The sequence below is a fragment of the Jaculus jaculus genome, chromosome 1 (genome assembly GCF_020740685.1).
Source record: "Jaculus jaculus isolate mJacJac1 chromosome 1, mJacJac1.mat.Y.cur, whole genome shotgun sequence".
Lineage (NCBI taxonomy): Eukaryota > Metazoa > Chordata > Mammalia > Rodentia > Dipodidae > Jaculus > Jaculus jaculus.
Genome location: NC_059102.1, coordinates 163,399,300 through 163,421,008, shown reverse-complemented (window position 1 = coordinate 163,421,008; position 21,709 = coordinate 163,399,300). Strand labels below are relative to the sequence as shown.

At 55.0% G+C, this 21,709-nt stretch overlaps 1 protein-coding gene across 3 annotated transcripts; it reads right to left on the bottom strand.

Annotated features, from left to right (window-relative positions):
• Window positions 1-170: 170 nt before the first annotated feature.
• Cdc42bpg (CDC42 binding protein kinase gamma) lies at window positions 171-21,406 on the bottom strand. 3 transcript variants are annotated; one of them, XM_004656459.2, is made up of 37 exons: window positions 21,241-21,406; window positions 18,697-18,788; window positions 18,531-18,614; window positions 18,080-18,175; window positions 17,688-17,836; window positions 17,265-17,358; window positions 16,961-17,161; window positions 16,591-16,839; window positions 16,111-16,190; window positions 15,142-15,239; window positions 14,977-15,057; window positions 14,718-14,824; window positions 14,457-14,636; window positions 14,122-14,214; window positions 13,858-13,979; window positions 13,696-13,771; window positions 13,373-13,479; window positions 13,181-13,295; window positions 12,894-13,042; window positions 12,727-12,815; window positions 12,027-12,079; window positions 11,839-11,937; window positions 11,697-11,756; window positions 11,363-11,468; window positions 10,983-11,116; window positions 10,762-10,901; window positions 10,586-10,667; window positions 9,623-9,839; window positions 7,545-7,607; window positions 6,837-7,436; window positions 5,655-5,752; window positions 5,490-5,574; window positions 5,272-5,392; window positions 5,039-5,138; window positions 4,694-4,817; window positions 4,493-4,581; window positions 171-1,308 (listed from the first exon to the last, which is right to left on the bottom strand). In XM_004656459.2, the coding sequence occupies exons 1-37, from the start codon at window positions 21,404-21,406 to the stop codon at window positions 1,252-1,254; spliced, it is 4,656 nt and encodes a 1,551-aa protein (XP_004656516.2). In that variant the 3' UTR covers window positions 171-1,251. The 3 variants fall into 3 exon arrangements, with proteins under 3 accessions (XP_004656516.2, XP_045016378.1, XP_045016387.1); XM_045160443.1 differs by having other exon boundaries at window positions 4,493-4,578; XM_045160452.1 differs by having other exon boundaries at window positions 11,839-11,934.
• Between the last annotated feature and the right edge of the window lie 303 nt (window positions 21,407-21,709).

Here is a 21,709-nt window from a genome sequence, read left to right as displayed (position 1 = left end):
GACTACATAGTAAATTCCAGGTCAACTTGGGCTACAGTGAGACCCTACCTCAAAAAACAAAAAGACCAGAAAAAAAAAAAAAAAACCCACAAAACACCATCCACAAGACTTGCTACCCCACCCTTCATTTTCTGAGCTCCAGGAGGACAGACCCAGATGGGGAGGCCAGCAGCTTATAAAGTTGTCTTTATTGGTTTCTTCCTGCATCATAGAGCATCAGGGTCTATCCCTCCCGGGAATGTGGTATTTGAGATAAATACTTATTTTACCTCCCACACTTTAGGAGGGGGAGATTTAATAAAAATAGTAATATAATAATAATAATAATAATAATAATAAAGACTGTGGTCAATAATAAAACGTCCCCCATGCTCCCCTAATACAGTTAGTTGAAGCTTCAAGAAAAAGGACCCCCTTTGCTGGGAAGAGCCAAAGTGTACCTGGAGCTCTTCCAGCAGCCCCCACAGGGTGTCCATCTCCCACAGAGAAGCCCTTATAAATACCCTCCCATCCCTTCCCTGTCTAGGAACTATCTTCCCTTGGGCGGATTAGCTGGCGACGGTCCTGCTCCCAATCCTGTCTCTGAGAGAGGCCTCTGGATCTGGGTTCTCCCACTGTTCTCTCTCTTTCATCCTTTCCCTTTCTCTCTCCAGTCTCCTCCTCTTCAGCTGCTGCTTCTTTGCTCCTTTTAACCCCCCTTTCCCCCTCTGGTTAGCTTTCATTTCCTGTTACACCACTGCCTCCTCTGCTTCCTTCTCCTCCTTGCCTCTTACCTCCCTCACCTGCACTTTTCCTCTCCTTTCCTCTCAACTACTGAACTAGAACCTGCCTTTACCAGCCCAACCCTGAGCAGAAACCCCAATACTCCTTATCTTGGTCTCAGCTGGGGGCACACTGCACAGACAAGATGCCCAGTGTGCTCCCAGGGACTCGTCCTCTAGCCCTCATCCTGACTCCTACAAGCTTTTGAGGGCTTGGCATTGCAAAGAATAGCTTTGGCACAATCACCCCTGGGCACCAGGGCCATGGCACTCTCAGCAGTCCGCATAGGACCAGGCAGGGAGTACAGGGTAAAGGGGAGATGAGGACAGGAAGTCAGGATCCTTAGTCCTGGGGACCCAGGCAAGCCTCTCTTCCAGTGCTCCACTCATACCCTCCCTGAGTCCAAATTTCCATGTGTCCGGGACCAGCCCGAGTATGGCATTCCTCATTGCTTCTGTCCTGGGTTGGGGTGGGCACTGCCAGAGGGAGTCAGGGGAAGCTCTCTGGCTCAGGGGCTGGAGGGAGGCTTCGGGGCCTCTCTGAGACCTGGAAAGAGAAAACAAGAAGTTAGGTGGGAAGAAGGAAGGAAGGAGGATTCTTGAGGACCCAATACCTGAGGAAGCAGGGTCCTGGAGAAAGAAAGCTACATGAGGTGGGGAAGTGAGATCTCCTGCTCAACCCTGAACAAATCCAAAGTCCCATGGTTCATTCACTCTGTCCTATATTCAGTCACCAAACACACTTTACTCTGGGCAGAACAACAAAATCTGACTACTATTTTGGAGCTCATAGTTGAGTGAGGTGACAGGCATTGAAGAAAGCCACAGCACAAGCTTGGCATGCATGCCTGTTATTCCAGTACTTAGAAGGTTGAGGCAGGAGGATAAGGAGTGCAGCCTGGGCTACACAAGACTCTGTCTCAGAAAAGAAAGAAAAGGGGGGAGGGAGGGAACCATAGCACCAACATGTACAGGAGGCAGTGGTGGTGACACCTGACCATGTGGCCAGGAATGCTTCGTTGAAGTGACCAGGGTGAGCAACCTGGGTGTCAATCAGGCTGAGCACAGGGAAGGACATTTAATATATTTTATTTATTTGTTTGATAGAAAGAGGCAGAGAGAGAGAGAGAATGGGCACACCAGGGCTTCCAACCACTGCAAACAAACTCCAGATGCATGTGCCCCCTTGTGCATCTGGCTTACGTGGGTCTTAGGGAATCGAACCAGGATCCTTTTGGCTTTGCAAGCAAACACCTTAACCGCTAAGCCATCTCTCCAGCTCAGGGAAGGACATTTAAAGAAGAGAGAACACACACACACATATATAAATTAATGAAATAAAATAGTGGGGGAGGGACAGAATTACCATGGGATATTATTTACAATTATGGAAGTTGTCAATAAATAAATAAAAACAAAGAGGCTGGGGAAGTGGCTTAGCAGTTAAGTTTGCCTGAGAAGCCTAAGGACCCCAGTTCAATACCCCAGGACCCACGTAAGCCAGATACACAAGGGGGCACATGCATCTGGAGTTCATTTGCAGTGGCTGGAAGCCCTGGAGTGCCCATTCTCTCTTTTTATCTACCTCTTTATCTCTCTCTCTAATAAATAAATAAAAATATTTAAAAAAAGAAAAAGAAAGAAAAACTCTTAATATCCAGGTGTGGTGTAGCACACGCTTTTAATCCCAGCACTTGGGAGGCTGAAGGAAGAGGATCACTGTGAGTTCAAGGCCAGCCTGAGACTACATAGTGAATTCCAGGTTAGCCTGGGCTAGAATGAGACCCTATCTCAAAATAACAACAACAAAAATTATTAATTACTGGGTTGAAGAAATGGTTTAGGTGTTAAGGTACTTGACTGCGAAGCTTAAGGACCCGGGCTCAATTCCCATGCAAGCCAGATACACATAGTGGTGTATGCTTCTACAGTTTATTTGCTGTGGCTCTGGCATGCCCCTATTCTTCCTCTCTCCCAAATAAATAAATAAAATTCAAACCTATTTTTACCAGGAAAAAATTAAAATAAAATAAAAAAGCCGGGCATGGTGGCGCAAGCCTTTACTCCCAGCACTTGGGAGGCAGAGGTAGGAGGAGGATCGCTATGAGCTCGAGACCACCTGAGACTACATAGTGAGTTCCAGGTCAGCCTGGGCCAGAGTGAGACCCTACCTCAGAAAACCAAAATAAATAAATAAATAAATAAAAACATAAACAAAAAAAATAAAAAGGTTTTAAAAAGAAGAGGGAGCAGAGCCGGGCGTGGTGGCACATGCCTTTAATCCTAGCACTGGGGAGGCAGACATAGGAGGATTGCTGTGAGTTTGAAACCAGCCTGAGACTACATAGTGAATCCCAGGTCAGCCTGGGCCAGAGTAAGACCCTACCTCGAAAAAAAGAAAAAACAAAGAGGGAACAGCTGGGCATGGTGGCATACGCACTCTAAGGCTGAGGTAGGAAGATAGTTGTAAATTCGAGGCTAGCATGAGATTACATAGTGAATTCCAGGTCAGCCTGGGCTACTGAGACCCTACCTCAAAAAAAAAAAAAAAAAAAGGTAAAACAAATAAATAAATAAAAGAGGTAACAGTAGGAACAAGAACTTGAAGGCATGAAAGAACAAGGCAGGCCAGGCGTGGTGGCACACGTATTTAATCCCAGCACTCAGGAGGCAGAGGTAGAAGGATCACCGTGAGTTCAGGGCCACCCTGAGACTGCATAGTGAATTCCAGGTCAGCCTGGGCTAGAGTGAGACCCTACCTCAAAAAAAAAAAAAAAAAAAAGAATGCAGTGGTGCTGCTGGAGGGATGGCTTAATGGTTAAGGCTCTTGCCTGCAAAACCAAAGGACCTAGGTTTGATTCCCTAGTACCCACATAAGCCAGATGCACAAGGTGGCACATGCATCTGGCATTCGTTTGCAGCAGCTGAAGGCCCGGAGATCCCCATTCTCTCTGTCTCTATCTCTGTCTCTCAAATAAATAAAGAGAATAAATAAACAAAACGTTTGTAAGAATGCAGTGGCATCTGAGAATGAAAATACTTAGTAGCAGAGTCCAGTAAGGTAAAAAGGAGACATAAAGGGAAGAGAAAGGAAGGGAGGAGGATACTTAATAGGTTGATATTGTATATATGTAATTACAATGATTGTAATGGGGAGGTAATATGATGGAGAATGGAATTTCAAATGGGAAAGTGTGGGGGTGGGGAGGGAGGGAATTACCATGGGATATATTTTATAATCATGGAAAATGTTAATAAAAATTTTTTAAAAAATAAAAAAATTAAAAAACAACAAAAAATAAATAAAAATAGATAAATAAAATAAAATAAAAGAATGCAGTGGCAGAGTCCTTGTCAAGATGTGCAAGGCACTGGATTTGAGTCTCAGCACACCAAAATAACCAAGAAAAAAGCCCCAAGAGCTCCCTTATGGGGCAACTTCTATGCTCCAGGCTCCCTGTCAGACATCATCAGCTCACACAGTAATCCCCCCATTTTGTAAGTAAGATGGGCTCAGGGAGTTAGCGCCCAGGACCAGGGGCAAGCAGCTAGGACGGCAAGAGCCCAGAAACCCACCTGGGTTCCCCTGCGTCCTGGGGCTGAAGCAGGTTAAGTCTTTAGGGCTTATGGGCTCAACAGGTTCTCTGGCCTGTCCCAGTGCATGGCTTAGCCCAGAAGAGAACTATCTGACCTTTGACTGGGAGAAAGCAAAGTGCCCCCCACTGGCTCACCTGGGTCAGGGATGGTGCAGGGCTCAGGGACTCCTGAGGGCAGGACACTGATTCACTGGACAGAGATGTCCAAGGTTTCCTCTTCACTGCTAGTGGCGGTGGGGAAACAGGACAAAATGACTGGGTCAGCTCTAAGAGATCAGAAAGGGTGGCAACTGGGGGGAGGAGTGTGGGTACTGGCGACAGCGGGGCGGCTCTTACTAGGGTCTGTTTCTCCAGAGCGGCCATCACTGCCCATGGACGCTGGACGCCGAAGTGCCTCTGAGAAGCTGTGAGGCCGCGGTGGACCAGAGCCGCGGCCACTTCGGCTCTTTTGTCGCGGAGCCTGTCAAGGGACAGTGTAGAGGGGTACAACTGATCAGGACAAATGAACTCCACTATTCCTAGACTCCATGTACTTGAGGTCTCAGCAATCAGGGGAATGAGTCACCAGTCTCAGGAGTCAGGTAATCAACAAAGGCCTGTGATTGGCTTGCTCTGGCCAGACAGGCCGGCGATTGGATCAGCCATACAAGGGAGGCTTGTGATTGGCTTTGGAGGACTCACCCGAGGTTTCCCGTCAGTAGGGCCCACGTGCACCAAGTGGTTGAAGTTGGTGGGTGATGAGATGAGCTTGGAACGCGCAATAGGATCCTTCAGCATCTCCCTGCGGCAGTGGGCATGTAAGGTACAGGACAGTGTAGCTCAGGCCTCCCAGGCACCGTCCACCCCGAAGTCCACCCTTCCCCCAGAAGGGTTAAGCCCTGTCCAGGCGCAGCTAGGACACTGCACATGCGCACCTGCGCTGCTGCTGTCGCTGATCTTCCGACACCCGGAAGAAGAAGCGGCGCTTGCTCTTGGTGCGGAACAGCTGGCGCCGGCTGTTGTCCGTGAGGTCGGGGATGTCAAACTCGTCCTTCTCTGTGGGAGAGGCAGTGAGGAGCTGGGGAGGTGCTCACACACCCCGAGTAGCCGGCACTCTGCCTCCCGTGCTCATCAGGGCACGCCACTCCCTCACCTGCCAGCAGGTGCCTGAGATAGGTCAGGCGGACCTTCTCCGTGCCAAAGAGAAATAGGGAGCCTTCTGGATTCAGGGGCCGCACCTGAGGCAGCGGACACAGAAGTGAGGCTGTGTCCCCCGCCGCCGCTCGGCACAGTCCCAGGGGTCTAGGCAGGCCTTTACCTTCTTGAGTGGCACAGTTTGCACCCATTCCGCTTTCCTCACGTCAAACACATCGATGGAGTTTTCACTGAATACTGTCAGGTAGGGCGCTGCATAACCTGCAAATGGGAAACTGCCTGCAATGTGCAGCCCCAGGCAAGCCAGGCACCGCTCTAAGCTGGCTGCCCCCGCACCGCACCGTTCCACCGGGAGGGCTCTGAGCCATCTCAGCAACGGAGGACTTCCTCTCCTGAGTCTCCCAGACACCCCACCCAACTCCACAAGCGAGATAAGGACCAGCACTCACTACGTGCCCACACAGGTCCAAATGCTTGGCGTGTCTGGCCACCTTTTAACTGGCCAACAGCTCCGACCAGGTGCTATCCCCGCCCAGGTACGAGCACCACCCTCCTCCTCCCCAGATCTTGGCCATTACAGGTGCAGGAATGGAAACTTCAGAGCAAAGTGACTGACAGCCCAGGTCAAACAGCTGGTAAGGGACAGCTGGGACCCGGACCCTGTAAATCTGCATCTAACACCACCAGAAGTCTGTACTACAACCAGTCCCCAGGCTCTAGCCCAGAAGATCCTTTATTCATGAAGGAAGCTCTGTCTGTCCCTCTCTTTGAGTCCGTCCTTCACTATACCAGGCACCTGTGAACTCACACACGGCGACTGTGCCCCTGTCTCATTCATCCATTCCCCCAAACATACATGGCCCCTAAGGGGTGCTTTGCCTGGGCTGGTGCTAGATGTGGATGAAGGAGCCAGCCCCAGCCTGTTCTGCAGGCCCGTGGTGCACCAAACCAGTCATGGGTAGATGATAAGTGCCATGACAGAGGTCTGAACAATGAGACGACAGACTGAGCTGAGAAACAAAGGAGCAGTGATGGGGGAGGGCAAGCAGTGTGATGGCTGGCTGTCCTGCTGTTGCCGTGTGTGAACAGCCTAGGAGGCCCAGGCCTGAGCTGCCATCAGAGCTGAACTTGTTAGGGTTAGCCAGGTAGAAGAGGGAATGAGGACAGGGCAGAAAGGGGAAGAGTGGAGCAAACGCTGGATGATGACCCTGGGGAAGCCACACACAGCAGAACAGGACTACAGGACCCTCAATGCCAAGCTCAGGACTTTTGAGTACAATCCTGTCTTCCTTCCACACACCTCGGGTGCCTGGCCCCACCCAGAGGGGCCCTCCACCAGTCTTACCCCAGCCTGTGGGTGCAGCTGGCCACAGCAGCTCGTGGCTGCGTGACCTACGGCCAGTGCCATCCACGTAGACACCAGCAGTGGCGAAGAGCAGCAGGAGCTCACTGAGGCTGAGCTCCACGGTGCCCAGTGCCTCACCTAGGCCCCCGCGGGATGGTGGTAGGTCCTCGGGCACCAGGCCAGTCCCCAGTGCTAAAGGTGCAGCCTCATTGAGCAGTGGGTAGAGTGCAAAGGTGCCTCCGGCACCCACACAAAGCCGGTCACCCAGCAGACCCAGGCTCTGCACAGGTGCGGGTGCCTGCAGCTCCCGGATGCGGCGCTGCCAGGGCCCTGGTCCTGGGCCCAGCTGGTAGCACAGCACTTGGCGCTTGACGGCCACACAGAGCACAGGGGTGCGGGCCTGCAGGATGAGCCCAGCTGTCAGTGCTTGGCAGCCCCGGGATTCAGGGATCTTGACGCCCACCGCCTCCGCATTCTCCAGTTCGGCCAAAGCAAAGAGGCGCACGCTGGGGCCTCGGCCACACAAGACAACCAGCAGGCCGGCAGCAGGGCTCACTGCCAACCTCTGCACCCTGCGGCACTCTCCCACCTGGAAGATGTCTGTGGGGTTGGCAGGAGAGAGGAGCAGGTGAGAAGTAGCACAGCCATCCTCCTCTGTCCCCTGGGGCTGGCCCCACCCAGGCCCACCCTGGCCCAGGTCTTTGGTACCATTGCTGTGCAGGTGGATCACAAACAGCCCCTCCTCAGTGCCCAAGGCCAGCCGTTCCTGGTCTGGTAGAGGGAGGGAGAAGGTTAGGGGTTAGAGAGCCTCAGTTTCTCTTGAGGCAGTGTATGGTGATCCCACACATTGTCCCTCCATCCCTAAATCCTTCTCTCCCATATTTTAGACTGGCTGTAATAGAGCAAAAGCCTTGGCAACAGGGATCACTGAGAGACTCACAGCCTCGAGCAGTGGGGCTTTGGGGAAGTACCCTTCTAGAGGCTCATGTCTCCCTGAGGTAAACTACTCTGAGAAGAATGAGGTAGAGGGTGAGTACCAAGCAGAACCCCTTCCCCCTGCTCCATCAATACTCTCATCTATGGCTCCAGACCAACTCAGGGGACGCAGTCTACTGTGGATCCTGCCCCAAGTGACCGCAGGCTGGAACAGGGCCTCTATGGCTGGTGGAAGCAGGGGAGTTGCTCCCTGCCCCTTTCCTATCTGTCAGTTAGAGGGAGAACCCTACTGGTGTTGGGCTCAGAGCTTAAGAGTGACTCTTGTGCAGCTCCATGCTCATGGTCACTGCTCTGTGGCTCTTCTTGGTCCCCTTGCTGAGTAGTAAGAAGGAGTCCGTCATTGCCCTTTCTTACTCCTTCCTTCCTGAAACTCATTATGTAGCCCAGGCTGGCCTCAAACTCCTGGCCATCCTGACCCAGCTGCCCAAATGCTGAGGTGGCAGGCATGAGCCACCACACTCAGTTTGGTTGCTTTGGGGGTTTATTGGTGGTTTGTTTGTTTGAGTAGGGGGTCTCACTCTAGTTTAGCTTGTTCTGAACTCACATGAACACCAGGCTGGGGCTGCAGAGATGTCTTAGTGGTTAAGGCACTTGCCTGCAAAGCCTAATAACCCAGGTTTGATTCCCCAGGACCCATGTAAGTCAGAGGCATAAGGTGGCACATATGCCTGGAGTTCATTTGCAGTGGCTGGAGGCACTGGCGTGCCCATTCTCTGTCTTTTTCTCTCTCAAATAAATTAAAATACAGCTGGAGAAACAGCTTAGCAGTTAAGGCGTTTGCCTCCAAAGCCAAAGAACCCATGTTCAACTCCCCAGGACCCATGTAAGCCATATGCACAAGGGGGCACATGTGTCTGGAGTTCATTTGCAGTGGCTGGAGGCCCTAATGTGCCCATTCTCTATCTGCCTCTTTCTCTCTTTCAAATAAATAAATTAAAAAATTAAAAATAAATAACTAAATAAAAATAAAATACTTTAAACTGGGCGTGGTGGCACATGCCTTTAATCTCAGCACTGGGGAGGCAGAGGTAGGAGGATCGCTGTGAGTTCGAGGCTACCCTAAGACTACATTGTGAATTCCAGGTTAGTCTGGGCTACAGCAAAACCCTACCTCGAAAAAATAAAAGAAAAGCAGGCTGGCTTTGAACTCATCATGATCCACCTGCCTGAGGCTCCCAAATGCATTTTTATTATCATAATTGTGTTTTCCAATGACTACAAGTTTTTTTGTTTGATTGTTTGTTTTTTTGAGGTAGGGTCTCACTTAGCCCAGGCTGACCTGGAATTCACTATGGAGTCTCAGGGTGGTCTCAACCTCACCGAGATCTTCCTACCTCTACCTCCTGAGTGCTGGGATTAAAGGTGTGCGGCACCATGGCCACGCCCAGCTGGGTTTTTGTTTGTTTTTTTCAGTGCTGGGGATCAAACCCAAGACCTTGTGCATGTTAGCCAAGTGCTATACCCTGAACTATACCCTGGCTTAGACTGCCCTTGAACTCTAGACCCTTCTGCCTCAGTCTCCCAAGACTCCTTTATTTCTCCCTACAGCCTCTGTTCCTTTGACTCATTTTAGAAAAAAGTAAGAACCACAAGTACAGAGAAATATAGAGTGGTGCAAAGCCAGGCCCCTGACCCTGTGGCTACGTGGATAGGAGGGTGGATTCCAGCTGGGGGATAAGGAAATGGCCACTGCCTGTGGCCCTTGTGACTGGACTGGGCCAGTGCCTTCCTGTCATCCTGAACTTTCAGCCCAGCCCACTCAGGGCAGCACCCCGTCAGCGCAGGCTCACCGATGACAGCGGCACAGAGCGTATGGAGGAGCAGTGGCAGACCATTGTCGTAGGCCTCCTTGAGTGTGTACACAGGCCGGGGCCTCGGCCGTGCATCCAGCAGCAGCCGCTGCAGCTCGCCCAGAACCTGCAGCCAACGCTCCCGCTCCGCCTCGCTCTCCGCCAGCAGCAGCACGGTGCACGTGGTCGGAGGCACCATCAGCTGGGATGCTGTCACCTGTGGGCAGGGAGTCAGACTGGAAGGCAAAGCTGAGAGCCATCAACCTTCTTCCCTTCCCTCCTCCACCTGCTGATGGTCAGCACTGACTGCTGGCTTGCTGAGGGCAGTGCTAGACATGACCTATGGCAGGGAGTAAACTAGATCTCCTCTGATCTTGGAAACTAGGCACGGGCGGGACTGTTCAGCACTTGGATGGGAGGAAAGCACACGGGCAGTTCCAGAGCCCTGTGATGACTGCCGCGGCAAGGGACACATGAGCACTGTGGAAACGCAGAGTAGGACCTCTAGCCAGGGAACAAGCACACTACCCAAGACTACCCAAGTCACTACCCAGGGGTCAGTCACTATGGGTGAGGGGCTGAGGCCGGCACATCTATATAGAGGGAAAAGAACGAGGAGGAGGTATGCGTGGGCACAAGGCATTCTGGGACTGGTCAGAGCAACATGTAGCTACAGCAGAGACCCCAGTGGGGAGGAGGATCAGATTTATAGGATCAGATTTGAGGGCAGCTTGGGGGAGTTTATCTTGCTTGATAAACTCCCCCAAGGGTGCTGTGAGGTCACAGGAGGGACTTAAATAAGGCTGGACATGGCCATATTCCCATGTGGCAAGCTCATGGTGGCTTCAGGAGAGAAGCTAGCTGCTCATGTGGAGGAGAGGTGGCCAGCCAAGGGACAGAGTGGAGATGGGGCTAGCATAGGGGACAGATGGTGGGTGGCTTGATCCTGCTCTAAGCACTCACCCTAAAGATGCGTGGCAGGTCCTTGGATTGGGCATGGATAACATCTGAGGCCAGGACAGGAGAGGCTGAGAACTGGGGATCCCTGGGAGGTATGTTATGTGGGACACATGAGAAATTGTACTGCTCCTAGAGGTCTCCCATCATCCACTGCTAATGTGCTACTGCCCTGCACCCACCTCAGATCCAAAACCTGAAGGAGGACCCCACTGGCCAGGCTGCCACGTGGGTCGGGGGCGTCAAACAGCAGCAGGCGGGAGTCACTGAGGGCAGCGTACACACGCTGCCAGCCCCGCCGGACGCCCGAGGGTCGTGGCACCTAGGGGGAGGCAGGCATGGAGGGCTGCACGGGTCCTTGGTTCCCACGTCCATCCGCCTGATCCCCCTAGCCCCAGCTCACCGACAGGTAGCCCTCGTAGGCAGTGCCTGTGCCTGTTTCAGGGTGCACCCCCAGGGCTGTGTGGAGGAGGTCAGGGGGCACAGGGCAGGGTGGGGCCTGTGGGGCACAGGCTGAGTGACAGAAGTAGCCACAGGCTGCAGGGAGAACAGAGAGTTAGAGAGTGAGGTTGTACAGCCCAGAAATAGCACTCAAGCCTTCCCAGCCAGCTCCTTTGAGTCTGGTGGCACGTGGACTGTTACCTACTGCCCATCAAGTAAGAGAATAAAACCTGAACAGCGGGAACTTTGATCAAGAGGTGTTGGTGACCATGGGTTGAGGAACAGCCTAGGTGTGTCAGAGTCATATTCTGGGGTTGTGGGGAAGAGGGGAAGAGTTCTCACCATCACAACCGAGGCCCTGGCGACCCAGGCCTAGCATCAGTGAGGTGCAGCGGAGGCACTTGGTGGGGGATGAGAAGCTTCGGGGGCGCAATGAGTGTGAGCCCGGCTGCAGGAGGGAACACACCATCAACCATGCATGTCACAGCTTCAGGGTGACCCATCCCAGAGGTGTCAAATGGACCAGGGGCCGAGCCGGGCAGCAGTGCTGGCTGAGTGCCTCCGAGTCCGTGGCATTAAAGAGCGCCACCACCAGGACGCCTGTGAAGGGTCCTGGTGGAGATGGGCTGAATGATGGCTCACTGGCCCATTCTCTCCTGCCCCTCTAGGCACTGACCTTGGCAGGAGGACCTTCTACAGGGGCAGTGGTGGCAGCAGGCACTCTGGGGAGCACAGTCTGCAGGAGGGAAAGTGAGCGGATGAGAAGTTCTGGGGCTGGGCAGCCCAGTCCCACCTACGGAAGTCCCGCCTATCTTTACCCCCATGCGCAGACTGCGGCGGCCCTCTGGCCTCAGCTCTGGCTCTGCTCCAGGCCTTGCGGGTTCCCCCGAGCTGCCAGGATCCTTGGAAGAATCCTTCTGGGGATAGGCAAGGGTAGGACAAAGTTAAGGCCTCCACAGCACTCTCCAGGACTCCTCCCCAACCAGTCCCTCCATTTGTCCCTCACCTCTGTGTTCCAGAAGGACAGGAAGGGGATGAGTGAGGTGGAAGACCTGGTTTCTGGAAACAGAGGGCATACGTCACTGGGGGACACCATCCCTGGGCTAAGGAACCAAGGACTGGTGATGTGCAAATGGGGCCCAGTGAGAGGTGGTTCAGTGAGTTAAGTGTGAGAACCTGAGTCTGATCCCCAGCACCCATGTAAAAAGCCAGCAGGCCAGGCGTGGTGGCGCACGCCTTTAATCCCAGCACTCGGGAGGCAGAGGTGGGAGGATCGCCGTGAGTTCGAGGCCACCCTGAGATTACATAGTGAATTCCAGGTCAGCCTGGGCTAGAGTGAGACCCTACCTCGAAAAACCAAAAAAAAAAAAAAAAAAAAATTTAAAAAAGGCTTAAAACTGGGTATACGTTGGCACATACACAACTACGCTGCAGGTACACACACACTCCACACATAGTACAAACACACATGCCAAAAAGTGATGTGGAAATGACTACAGGTTGGGGTCTGGGGGGATCATCGAGTACTCAGCAGTGTTCAGTAAGTGCTGGGTGACAGGTACAGGCATAAGCCAAAACACACAGGAACAGACATCTCTCCATGCCAGCAGGTCTGTCGTGGAGCCTCCACCCCCCAGCCGCCAACCCATGTCCATGAGGCTAGAGTTGGGGATTAGCTCTGGCATAGGCATGCTGTGGCCACTCACCACCTGGCCCACGGGTTCGAAGCTCCTCCCGCAGCTCAGCGACCTCCTGCTGCAGAGCTTGGCTCTGTTTCTCAGCCTCCTGCAGGCAGCTACAGGAAGGGGCAGAGGCTCGCCACAGGTGTCTTCCGCATGCGCCCCACCACCGTGGCCTCTGCCCCTGGCCTCACCGCTTGGTCTGCAGCTGAGCCTCCTGCACCTGCATGAGTTGCTCCTGGAGACCCTGCTTGGCGCGGATCTCAGCCTCCAGAGCCGACTGCAGCTCCAGCCGGGCTGAGGCCTCCATCTTCTGCAGCCGCCGTGCTTTCCACTGGTGGTCCTGGCAGCCCAATGGACCCACGTGAGATGCCCTCAGAGATTCCCACCCACTGGCGCTCAGGGCTGCCCATGCTGCCTTGCCAGGCCCAAAGTCAACTTCTGCCACTCCCTCACCCCCCAGTGTAAATCTAGGGCTCACCAGAGGCCGAGTGGGAAGTGTCTGGGTGCCCACGTTCCGCAAGGACTCCAACTCCTCGGCCATTTTGGTGGCTAAGGCCTGCAGGTAGCCTCTTGAGACCTTCTCATCATTCACCCTGATAGGAAAGGAGCTCAGAGTCATGGGCCGGGTCCTCACTTCTGCCCCAGACCCACTGAGTCCCGTAGCACCCACCAGCTGAGGATGTCTGCAATCTGGGCCTCCCAGTTACTCTCAGTTTCCCGACGCTCGCCCTCCAGCCGCTGCTTGCTCTGCAGCTCCATCTCCAACTCTTCTGCCAGCTGGGTGCCACAAGGAAGGTGGTTCAGTCCCCAGGACTAGGGACAACCCTGGCCACCAGCACTCCAAACCCAAAGATTCCCCCACCACTCAGAGCCCCATCTACCTGTGTGCTTCCTCTTTACTACCGCTTATCCGGCAGCTAAGGGGGCCGGAGCTCTCATCTCCACCCTGCCAGCACCCAGCCCATCCCCTCGCCTGTTGACCATCCAGCTCACCCGCTCCTGCTCCTGGCTCAGCCGTTGGTTCTCCTCTCGAAGCCGGAATAGAGCCTCATCCTTCCCACCGGTGATCCTGAGGAGGAAAAGGCCGAGAAGGTGGCAGTGATGTCCAGCCCCCTCCTGCCTCCTGCCTTGCAGTTGCCCCTGCTATACACTCACCCACGGCTGCAGGCCTGCTCCAGCTGCTCCCTCAGAGTGGCCACTTCCTTCCTCAGCTGGGCCTCCTGAGGGCCACAGTCAGGCGTTTCTGTGCCATTGGTCTCAGAGGCAGTGCAGACAGTCTTGACAACACGGATAAGTGTCAGAGCGGGGCCCACGTAGCCGTGGCCCACCCCACCCTGGGACAGGGACCTGAGCCTGGGCTCCTGGATGGGGAGCAGTCTGAGGAAGAATGCTTCTAGCCAAGGGGTACAGCCACAGTACCTTGGTCACAGAAGACTCTTTCTCGAGGTTTTGCTTGCATTGTTCCTGGAGCCATGTCACCTCTTGACTCAGAGTAGCCACCTGGCCCTCCAGCTGTGATGGGGTACAAAGCCAGGTTAATACCCTGCCTATCTGATCCTCTCTGTGACAGCCATGGGCTTGGTCAGCCACAGAGGACATACCACTGGCCCCTGGCTCAGCCTCTGTCAACCACATAGTGACTCAAAGGCACATGGGCTTCCCAACATCTCAAACCCAGGTCCCCAGAATTCCTCTAGCCATGCGATCACAGCCCACAGTGCGATTGCTGCCCTCTCCAACTGCCCATCACCCACCTCCCTCTGGGTATCCTGGGCTTCTGCCAGCTGGGAGTTCAGGGCCTGGATCTGCCTGGCTGTGGTTGCCTCTCTCTCCTGGGCCTCATGCAGCCTTTGCAGCATCTCCTCCTGCCGGCCCTGGGCTCTGCACAGGTCCCAAGACTGCACCTGCAGCGCTGCCTGGACTTCAGCCAGCTCCTGGGGGTGAGGAGGACAAGGCCCCATCAGGGCACAGACTTCAGGGACATGGGCCACTTGCTCACTTCACGGAATCCTCACCTGCTGGAGTCGGTCCTTCTCCCGCTGTAGGTCACTGTCTGGACCTGGGTTCCCGGCAGGGAGGCCACCGGTGTGTGACAAGGAGGCCTTGCTGTCCCTCAGCATGTCTGTCAGGAACAGTCACGGAGACTAGCACACAGCTTCCATATGCAGGCTCTCCCAGGCTTAGGGGGCTGAAGCTACTTCCCCAAGATCACACAACATACACAGGACTGAAGCCCAGGGAGGATTAGGCCGTGCTGGGAATGGGGAGGGATACCTGCCAGCCTTTCTTGCAGAGTCTGCACTTCCTTCTGCAGCCACACCAGCTCCTGGGGCTCCGAGGGGCTGTGAAGAGCCTCTGGCAAGGTAAAGGACCCTCCAGGTGAGTAGCTAGGCCTGCAGCAGCCTCCCTGCCCCAGCCCTAGACCAGTTGCCCTTGTACCTTGGCACTTCCAGCTCAGCTCCACTTTCTCTGGCTCCTTAATTTGCAACTTCCTCTCCAGGGCAGCCACCAACTCAGTACTCTTTTCAGGACTGGGGCTGGAGGGACAAAGCAACACAGTTGGCAAGAAAACCCCCAAAGCTTCCTCCATCCCCCTGTATCCAGTCATTCATCCATCTATCAATATGCCACCAAGGGCATGCCAGCTCCACACCCAGGCCTGGGCTCTGTGCTGGGGAGAGAAATGTTAAACCAAACTCTGCCTTTAGGAGATTCCAGGCTCCTAAAGGACCAGATTTCTGATCCTTATATATCTCAGACACTCATCTGTCCCATCTGAACCTCAGTTTCTTCACAGGAGGTGACAACAGGACATCTTTCAAGGGCTGTTAAGAGGCCTTGAAGAGATGGGCCTGCTGGTCCGCATCCGGTGCAATGACTGGAGCCCTCCTTTCACCTGAAGCGCTTCTCTCCAGGGCTTCACCTAGGACAGCCCAAGAAGTTCACGCGGGCGAACCTCTCACCCATTTTTGTTTTGTTTTTCTTTTTTTGGTTTTTCGAGGTAGGGTCTCACTCTGGTCCAGGTTGACCTGGAATTAACTCTGTAGTATCAGGGTGGCCTTGAACTCAAGGCGATCCTCCTACCTCTGCCTCCCAAGTGCTGGGATTAAAGGCGTGCGCCACCACGCCCAGCCTCTCACCCATTTTACAGAAGTACAAAGTGAAGCTGGACAGTAGGAGCCCTTCACAGCCTCAGGCTGGGAGTCAGTACACTTAACAGCCTGCTGGGCAGGACAGCCCTGTGCTAGAATATGGCCCATAGGCATGGCCATGGCTTCATTTGGACCCTGAGGACACGAGGGTCAGAGCACCTGCTACATGCTGGTACCTGGAAGCCATTTTGTCCCCTCTCTGAGTTCTGATGGATCATGCCCCCAAGTTCCCATAAGGTGTGAGGACCAGACTCACCTGCCCGAGGTATAGGTGAAGCCTACAAATGGCAAGTGGTGGCCTGCGAAGGCCCCATGGGAGGGTGGTGGCAGGGTCTCCTACAGGAAAGGAAAGGAGAGTCCAGAACTGCAGACACAACTCTAGATTACGGCTTGAAAACTAGAAGACCCCTCCTGGGACCTGGGCACATCATCCTTGTCCAGCTCAGATGTGAACCTAAAACACAGTCCCCACCAAAGAGGACCACAATTCCCACCAGCCTTTGAGGTCATGGTCTGGAAGCTGCAGGGAGTTTTCTTCCTCCCATGAATTAGGTAACGGGCTGGATAAAGGGCTTTCACTTGTACAGTCCACCTCGCGGTAGGTGGACCATAACTCTCATGGGAACCCTAGCTCAGCAACTGTTCTGGGGACCACCTTGGTGTGGGAGTGAGGGGGTAACTCCATGGCCTGTGAGGGGGAAGAAAGCACTAGGCTGCAGTGGCACCTGCCACTCACTGGATGGTTGAGGGTGTCATCGTCCACATCAAAGTTGGAGGTGTCCATGGGTCCACGGAGCTCAGGGATGTAGGGAGCTGTGGTGGTCGCCAGTCGCTCCCAATCCACACCTTCGAAGAAGGGGTGATTCCGGAAGTCATCCAGCCCACCACAGCCTAGTCGCTCCTCCTGGCGGCACAGTAGCTGACGAATCAGGTCCTGGGCACTGGCTGGCACATCAGGCACATCCGAGGGAAACTGCAAGTGGTCCTGTGGGCCCGGGTGAGGGAGACGTAGGTCAGGCTGGAAGCCTGTGTTGGCTTGTACCCATACAAGGAATGCAGGGGACCCAACACCCTCTCTAGAGAGTTTCAGAGCCTGGTAGCCAGACCTCATGGTTCATGATCTTGCCGTAGGTTTCCACCAAGGATTCCGCATAGAAGGGTGTTTCCCCGAAGAGCAGCTCATAGGCACAGACTCCCAGTGACCACCAGTCACACTGTGGGCCATAGTGTCCCTTGCCCTCCTCCATGGCCTGCAGGATCTCAGGGGAGATGTAGTCTGGGGTCCCTACTGCTACCGATGAATCCACCTGTGGTAGGGTGTTGAAAGCCATGAGGCTTCAGGCCTATCTGGGACTTCATGCCCCTTCACTAGGCCTGATGCCCCAATCCAATTCTGGGCAGGGTCCTTACCATGCCACTGTTGTTGAGACGCAGGCAGGAGCCAAAGTCAGCCAGGCGGATGTGACCATTCATGTCCAGCAAGATATTATCTGGCTTGATATCCCTATAAGGAGGGCAGGGAGAGCGAAAAGCTTGACCTAAACAGGCAGATATGGTGGGTGTGGTGGCACACATCTTTTTTTTTTTTTGCTTGGTTTTTCGAGGTAGGGTCTCACTCTAGCCCAGGCTGACCTGGAATTCTCTATGGAGTCTCAGGATGGCCTTGAACTTATGGTGGTCCTCCCACCTCTGCCTCCTGAGTGCTGGGATTAAAGATGTGCGCCATCTGAACCCTCACATACCACCTCAGGCACAGGGCAACTGCTCAGCAAACACTAGCCATCCCCAGGGCAGCCAGCAAGGCCAGCCATGCAACAGGGCTTGGCGCCTCACCTGTGCACATAGCCCAGTTGATGCAGCGAATGGATGGCCAGCACCATCTCAGCCAGGTAGAACTGGGCCAGCTCGGGGGGGAGGCGATCCTCAAAGCGGCTCAGCAGTGTGAGGAGGTCCCCGCCAGCGTAATAGTCCATCACCAGGTACTGGAGGGCAGTGAGTGGAGCCAAGAATCAGACTTGGGGGAAAGGAACACCTGTCCACCTCACACTGGTCCTGTAGAGCTCTGGGAAGACATGGCCACATTCTGGACAGCTCCAGCATGGCCAGCTCCCAGGCAGAATTAGGGAAGGAGGTTCTAAGCCCCAGGGCTGGTGAGAAGTGGGAGCTTCCCCAAGGGTCTCCTCTGTGGTCCCAGGCAAGGTTTCTGCAGCCCCAAAGACTCTCACCAGATACTCTTCATCTTGGAAGGCATAATGCAGAGCAGTCACCCACCGGCTGTCTCCCTTCACCAGAACATCTCGCTCCTCCCGGAAACAGGCCGTCTGTAGCAGAGTTTTTGTTTGTTTGTTTGTTTAGGGGGGAGGCAGAAAGTGTGATGAGGTCAGATCCCAGAAACCCTCCTCCAGCTCAAGGAATAGAGGACTCAGAAGACCAGGGGCTCTGGTCACAAGTACGGCTCTGCTCCACCCAGGCTGCCCTTGGATGAAGCTGAACCTGAGCCCAGGCGTTGTTATAGCTATGGCCTTCGTGTTACATGAAGAAAACTGGAATGAACCCGCCTGCACCTAAGAAAGGTTTACTGTGAGGGCTGGTGAGAGGCTGAGGGAAGGCAGGCTATGCCTGTTCAGCAGCTATGACCCACTGTCCACTCTGAGGGTACACTAAATCCCAACTGACCTCAGCCCTCTTCAACATCTCCCATTTATGCAGCATCTTCATGGCAAAAATCTGGCCACTGTCCCTCTGCCTCACCACGGCAACCTGAGGCCACAGGAAGAACTGGGGTTAGCCCAGGTCAGATGCAGAGCCCCTCCTCCCCACCTACCCCGCGAAGGTAGCTTACCTCCCCAAAGGCCCCTCTGCCGATCACCTTCAAGATCTCAAAGTCATCTCTCTGCAGACGTAGCTCTTTCACTTTTGTCACGAAGGGGCTGGCTGAAGGGATAAAGCAGACTCAGAGGTTTCTCCTTAGGAACTTCCACAAGGCCAGAACAGGGATGATGTCTCCAAAGACAGCCCAGCCAAGGGGCTGTAAGTAATGGTGGAGTCCATTCAGCCATGATCAGGAAGTATTGCAGGTGAGGTTCCTGGCTCAGTGGACCACCTGGCCTCGGGATCTCCCAGAAACTTTGGCCTCAGGTTCCAGGTGGCCTCCATGCCAGGGGCTGATGGAACTTGTGTTCTAGCCAGCCTGGGGCCTTGATCTTGGCTGGCTAGGTCACACTTGGGATGAAAAGGATACCATTCCCATCCCCAGCTCACAGCTCTTGGCCCCTAACTGGGCCAGGCCAGGGCCTGTCTAGGAAACTGGATAGGTGACATTCCTTGTCCCTAGAGAGGTTTCTCTGACATTCAAGAGTCTGGGGACCCTATAGGCACAGAGGAACGTGGCTGGAAAGGAAGCCTGAGGCAGCCCCTTTGGGCAGGGAGGACCGTGACTCTGCGCCACGAAGATAGGCTCTGTGCGCCCCAACTACGGCCTATGGTTCTGGAGGCACAACTACCAGTCTGCCCAGGTGTTCACAAGACTTGAAAACTGGGCCAAAAACCTTTACCTGGCCATCCAATGCCAACACCTGAGGGTGTGAGCTCTCAGGATCCCCTCCAGGCCTGACACTGCCTGACAACCTTGTAACTGGGAGCCCAGCCTCCCTTTCTGGTTAGGGCTTTTGCCTGCATCACAGTCCCTACACCTGCACAAGGGACATCTCCAGCCACTCCCCAGGCCAGGACACTGGCATTGAGTGTTGAGGACTGAGGGAGACAGGAGTGGACCAGTCAGGATGGGGGGTTAACTGTGGTCTGGCGCCTTGCCTCAGTTTCCCCCTGCCAGGAGGTAAACTCCCTGCCAGCTGGGCGGGCCTGTGGGTGGGACAGAGAGCTGTTCCACAGGTTTATCAGGCAGAACCCCCACAGCGGGGGCGGTGTGGAAACCTCATTACAGAAATTAATTGTCTCTTTCCCAGGTCTATGCATGGAGCTGAGGAGGAACAGCTACTGGCCTCCAAAGGGGAACTACACTCAGAGCAGTGACCCACCAACTACACAAGCCAAGGCCTGGAGCCCAGAACCAGGAACGTCCAGGCTTCCAGGATAGGATGCCCAATCCCCCTGTCTTGCCACAGGGAATAGGGGATCTGGGCAGGAACAAGGACAAGTTGGGGCAGGAGAGACATGAGTCACGCCCTTGGAGTTACCTCGGGAGATGTAGATGTCAACAGATGGCCCCCATGCTGGGGTCCCAGGCAGAGATGCCAGAGGCAAGCAGGGAGGGACACACACATGTGTGTGCAAACACACACGGGCGTGGACACCACGGAAGGTGATAACAACACACACACATAACATGCAAGAGTCCCGAGGAAACAGACAAGCAACAGGGCAGGGCCCTCTTATTGCCCTCACCCTAGGCAGAAGTGGCACGGCTGGATGGTAGGCTCCCAACCATGCCAGGCCCAGCCTTGCGCCTGCCCATAGCTCAGGAGCGCCAGGAACGCTGGTCGCCCACTGGGCAAACACCCCACCCTTCAGGCCCAATCCCTATGCCCTCCCTGCCCCCATATCCCAGCCAGGTGTGACTAGGGAACCCTTGTACTGGCACCAGTGCCCACACTGAGTACAGGGTCACCCCAGGCCAGCCACTCTAGGTGATTCAGATGAGTTTAACCAGGAAAGAGTACAGACCCACTCCCAGGCAGGCCCCTCTCCCTGGCTCTGCTGGAACAGTCCCCCCCAAGAGGTTCACAAAGCGGCTAAAGTTAGTTGAGAGTCCAGGTTGGTGTGGACTTAAGTGCAGGGCATTGGGAGGTGTGTGCAATGTGCCTAACCCAGGGATATGTGTGTGTATGGGCGGGGGAGGGGGGTGAAGGGGCAGAGCTACAGGGGTCCTCAGGATGAAGCTCAAAGCTCTGTGTGTATCTTGGTGTCCAGGAGGAATGAGACTGAGAAAATTCGTCTGTGTGACACGAACAGGTATGTCTGCCTGAGTATCTGAGTATGCTCTGTGTGGGGCATGGAGTGTGAGTAAAGAATCTTGTCGATGTGGTTGGAGGATGTGTACCAGCTACCTGCGTCTGGGGTGGGGTGGAGGGGAGATCTACGGATGGGAACAAGGTTTTGTGCGTGTGTGTATGTGAAGTCTACGTTGTGTAACTATCCCAACTTGTCCGGAGTGGGAACCAGGCCGAGCAAAGGTTAAGATGGACAGGTGAGCGAGTGAGCGGACTATGGGGTCCCGTGGCCTGCGCTGGAGACAGTGAGACAAGTGTTACGTGTCTTCAAGAGGAGTCTCGGGAGTGTGCGTCCCTGGGTGGAGCGCGCCGCGACTCCCAATGCAGTGTCCCTAGGTCTTCCCTCTTTCCTCCCAGGTGCCGCCCTGACCACTCACCCCAGTTCAGAAACTGCGCCACGTTGCGCTCCCGGCGCAGGGGGGCGCTGCTGAGCTCGTGGTGCAGCGCCAGCAGCAGATCGAGGAGGCCGTCGAGCCCCGGGCCGCCGCCGCCGCCGCCCTCGCCCCGCACCAGCTGCTCCAGCGCGCGCAGCCGCTGCTCCATGGCTGCGTCTGGAGCACGGCGCCCGGGCTAAAGCCTGGAAGCCCGCATGCCCGCCTGTCGGTCGCTCCCTCCGTCCGTGCGGGGCTCCAGGGCTCCGTCCCAAAAGCTTCCCCCCACCCTCCCTCCCTCCCCGCTGTCACCTTCCCCGGTCGCCGCCTGCGAGCCCTCACCTGGGCGCCCGCCCCGCCCCCCGACGGACGGGCAGGTGCGCGCCGGCCAATGGGAGCCGCGGCTCGAAGGTGGAGGTGGGAGGGCGGGGGCGCGGGGGCGGGGCCAGATCCCGGCCAGGAAGTGGGGGGGCGG

Coding starts and splice junctions, on each gene's coding strand:
- Cdc42bpg (XM_004656459.2), bottom strand. CDS start 21,406: ATGGAGCAGCGGCTGCGCGCGCTGGAGCAGCTGGTGCGGGGCGAGGGC. Junction 18,789..21,240: donor GGCGCAGTTTCTGAACTGGG/GTGAGTGGTCAG, acceptor TTATCCCTTCAG/CCAGCCCCTTCGTGACAAAA. Junction 12,816..12,893: donor GCTCAGCTGCAGACCAAGCG/GTGAGGCCAGGG, acceptor CCCTTCCTGTAG/CTGCCTGCAGGAGGCTGAGA.